The sequence below is a fragment of the Orycteropus afer genome, unplaced genomic scaffold (genome assembly GCF_000298275.1).
Source record: "Orycteropus afer afer isolate SDZICR_OR568_19922 unplaced genomic scaffold, OryAfe1.0 scaffold00259, whole genome shotgun sequence".
NCBI classification, from domain to species: Eukaryota; Metazoa; Chordata; class Mammalia; order Tubulidentata; family Orycteropodidae; genus Orycteropus; species Orycteropus afer.
Genome location: NW_006921846.1, coordinates 720,659 through 724,683, shown reverse-complemented (window position 1 = coordinate 724,683; position 4,025 = coordinate 720,659). Strand labels below are relative to the sequence as shown.

The 4,025-nt window shown below is 36.4% G+C and overlaps 1 protein-coding gene across 1 annotated transcript in view; it reads left to right on the top strand.

Annotated features, from left to right (window-relative positions):
• Positions 1 to 4,025, top strand: part of LRCH2 (leucine rich repeats and calponin homology domain containing 2) — a 134,098-nt gene that overhangs the window by 63,322 nt on the left and 66,751 nt on the right. Inside the window, exon 3 of the mRNA XM_007949990.1 lies at positions 1,327 to 1,453. Coding sequence (XP_007948181.1) covers positions 1,327 to 1,453 — 127 coding nt within the window. The remainder of the gene's footprint in view (positions 1 to 1,326; positions 1,454 to 4,025) is intronic.

The window sequence follows — 4,025 nt, the reverse complement described above, 5'->3', positions numbered from 1 at the left end:
GCCAGCCTTCTGGTTAGCAGCCAAATGCCTTACGCACTACGCCACCAGAGCTCCTGTGGTGGTTGTTAGCTGCCCTCAAATAAATCCCCAAGTCATGATGACCCCATATACAGTGCATTAAAATGCTTCCCAGTCCTGCACCAGGCCTATGATTTATTGAGGATCAGACCATTGTTATCCTCAGAGTTTTCATTGGCTAATTTTCAGAAGTAGATCACCAGGTGTTTCTTCCTAACTTGTCATAATTTAAAAGTTTTGCCAAAACGTGTTCAACATCCTAAGGAGCTCTGGTGGTATAGTGCCTAAGGCATTTGACTGCTAACAAGGAGGTTGGCAGTTCAAACCCACTAGCCACTCCACGGAAGGAAGACTGGGCAGTCTACTTCTGTAAAGATTTACCACCTCAGAAACCCAAAGGGGGTTGCTATAAGTTGGAATCAAATTGATGGCAGTGAGTTGTTTTTTTTTTTTTCGTTCAACATCATAGATATCTATCTGTAAGTACCTTCTGATGGATAGGTGGTGGCTGTGTGTAGGATTTATTGGTCGAAAATCTCCCACATGGCGGGTTGAGAGTTCTTCCACTGAATCACCAATTCCCCCATTGTGAGGGTTAGTTGAGTTAATTCATGTGAGATGCTCTGGCACATTGTAAGCATTCAAAAAATGTTAGTAATTATCTTTAAAAGTGAACATGGAGATAGGAATGTTGCATCAACTTGGAGGTGACATAAAGGTGTTAGTAGACTTTTCTACCATAAACCATAGCAAAAAGAGATGGATTATGATTACTTCATGTTTCTGAACATACTTATTCTTCTATAATTGTCAAATAAATAGCACATGAAAATTTTTCCTTGGAGACTTTTCTCTGTAAGAAACATGGAAGTATTAAACATAATGTTGAATACAATGTAATTATTACCAAGGAGAATGGTTCTGGTATTTTCAATTTCGGAAGAATCATAGGTTTTTGAGAATTGGTACTCTGTCAGACAATATTATAAGTAACAGCACAGGCTTTGCTGTCAGACTTATGTTTGAGTCTCTGCCATGCTTGGGCGAATCACTTACCCAGTTGTATCCTTTGTTTCTTATGCATATAATAGAGACAGTAATACTACATATCTTGTGGGATTAATATGAAGATAAATTGAGAAAGTGCATGTAAGGAATATAGCACCATATCTGAGAAAAAGTAAGCATTTATTAAATGATAGTGATTTAGTGAAAACTATTAATTACTTTCTAGGTGATTTGTTCTTTTTTACCAGAGTGTGAGGTTCCAGGCATGTTTTTAAAATGAGATTTTCTTATTTGTTTCAGTCGAAATCTTTTGTCAACACTGCCAAAATACCTGTTTGATCTCCCCCTTAAAGTTTTGGTTGTCAGTAATAATAAACTGGTATCCATTCCAGAAGAAATTGGGAAATTGAAAGATTTAATGGAATTGGTGAGTAAAATTGTTATATTAATTGTGTATAGTATGCATAATATATATCCTTACATTTTACATTTCCTTTTATGACAAAGATTATTCATTCCTGTATAGAATTTCATTTTAATTTTTTTAAAAAAGAATAACTCCATATATATGTCTAAGTTACTTTAATAAAATTTTGACATACCATTATGATGTTTGATTTTATCTTTTAGTCACAAATAAAACTTGGTTGTTCTTCAGTCCAAGTGAGGTCAGAAGGCTTGTTTACAAACTATAAGAAATAGTGTTTAAACTAATAAACATTTGTTTATCCATTTTGTAGACAGTAAAGATCTTAGAGAGAATATAAGGTTTTTTATTTTATTTTTTAAAGGTATTAAGGGTTACTGTGAGAGCCTCACATAAAGGAAGTGAAAAGAGAGTACAAGCCTGGGAAAAGGAATGAAGAAAATAACCCTTTCTTCTATATCCTTGTGTGATTTTATAACATGTTGAAACCAAGAAAAATGGAAAGAGACAGTTGATTGATTGGCAATTGATTGTTTAAGTAATTAACTTGAACATAACATTAGAGGTATTAAAGGACATTGAACCTGGAGAGAAGCATGATTGGATTCTCAAAACACTGAGCTACTTTCACAACTTTCAGTTAGCTACAGGTTACACAGTATACCACACGGTTTATTTTATTTTTCTGATTTATCTTGAGTAATACTTTCACAGTAAATGGGTATGGTATATTTTTAGCATTTTTATTGTTATAAAAATAAATACAATAAAACATACAGCAACTCAACAATTTCTACTTGTACAATTCAGTGACATTGATTGGATTCTTTAAGTTGTGCATCAATTTTCTCTATACTTTTCCAAATACTTCTACCACCATTAACATAAACTCAATGCCCATTAAGCAAAAACTCTTCCTTACCTCCTCCCTCCCACCTCTGGTAACCACTAATAATCTTTTTTTTTTTAATGTATTATTTCACTCACCAAGGTGTTTTCTAAGTTCATCCACGTTGTGCCATGCATCAGAAATGTGTTTCTCTTTATGGCTGAATAATATTCCCTTGTGTTTATTCACATTTTGTTTATCCACTCACGATGGGCATTTCAGTTGTTTCCACCTTTTAGCTATTGTGAAGAGTGCAATGAACATTGATGTACAGGTTTCTGTTTGCAGCCCTACTTTCACTTCTTCTAGGTATATAACTAGGATTGGGATGGCTGGGTCATATGGTAATTCTATGTTCAATATTTTGAGGAGCTACCAAATTGTTTTCCACAGTGCCTGTACCATTTTATATTCCTACCAGCAGTGTCTGGTAGCATAGTGCCTAAGGCACTTGACTGCTAACCAGAAGGCTGGCGGTTCAAACCCACCAGCCACTCCCGAGAAGGAAGATGGGGCAATCCACCTCTGTAGTGATACTGCCTTGGAAGCCCGAGGGGGCTTGCTATGAGTCGGGTCCGACTTGACGGCACATAACAACAAGAACAACACCAGCAGTGGAGGAGCATTCTAGTTTCTCCATAAACTCAGCAACATCTATTGTCCCCCACCCCATTATTATCATTCTAATAGGGGTGATAAAGAGGTCTGGTGGCCTACTGCATAAGGCATTTGCCTGCTAACCAGGTCAGTGATTCAAACCCACCAGCCGCTCCAAGGAAGGAAGATGGGGCAATCTGCTTCCATAAAGACTTACAGCCTCGGAAACCCATTGGGGGTTGCTGTGACTCAGAACTGACTCGATGGCAGTGAGTTTGAAGATTTAATAGGGATGAAGTGGTATCTCATTGTGGTTTTGATTTATATCTTATTAATGGTTAATTAGGAGCCCTGGTGGCACAGTGGTTAAGCACTTGACTGTTAACTGAAAAGGTTGGCTGTTTGAATCTACTAACTACTCTATGGGAGAAAGATGAGGCAGTCTGCTTCCTTAAAGATTTATCCTTGGAAACTTTATGGGGCAGTTCTACTGTGCCTTATAAGGTGCCTCTGAGTTGGAATCAACTCTGAGGCAGTGAGTTTGGAATGGCTAGTGACAGTGAGCATCTTTTCACGTGTTTGTTGGCCATTTGAATATCTTCCTTGGTGAAATATCAGTTTAAGCCCTTTGCCCATTTTTTGATTGGGTTATTTGTCTTTTTGTTGTAGAAGTTTTTTTAAAAAATATATGTTTTTTTTTTTTTTGGATATTAGACCCTATTGTATATATGGTTCCTGAAATATTTTCCTGGTCTTCAGCTTTTCTTTTCACTTTTTTGATAAAGTCTTTTGGTAAACAGAAGTCTATAATTTTTATGAGATTTCATTTATCTATGTTGTCTTTTACTGCTTAAAAGTATTCTTAAGAACCACTTTATTATGTCTTAAGAGCCAAAAGTTTGCCAAGGAACTTATGTACAGTTTTAAAGTAAGCACACGTGCACACAATACCATCGAGTCGGATCCAACTCATAGTGACTCCACGCCACTAGAGCTCCTAATATAAATTGAGGGACAGTTTGTGTGTGTGTGTGTGTGATTTGGGTGAAGATTTACAGAGTAAATTCACTTTTCATACAGCAGTTT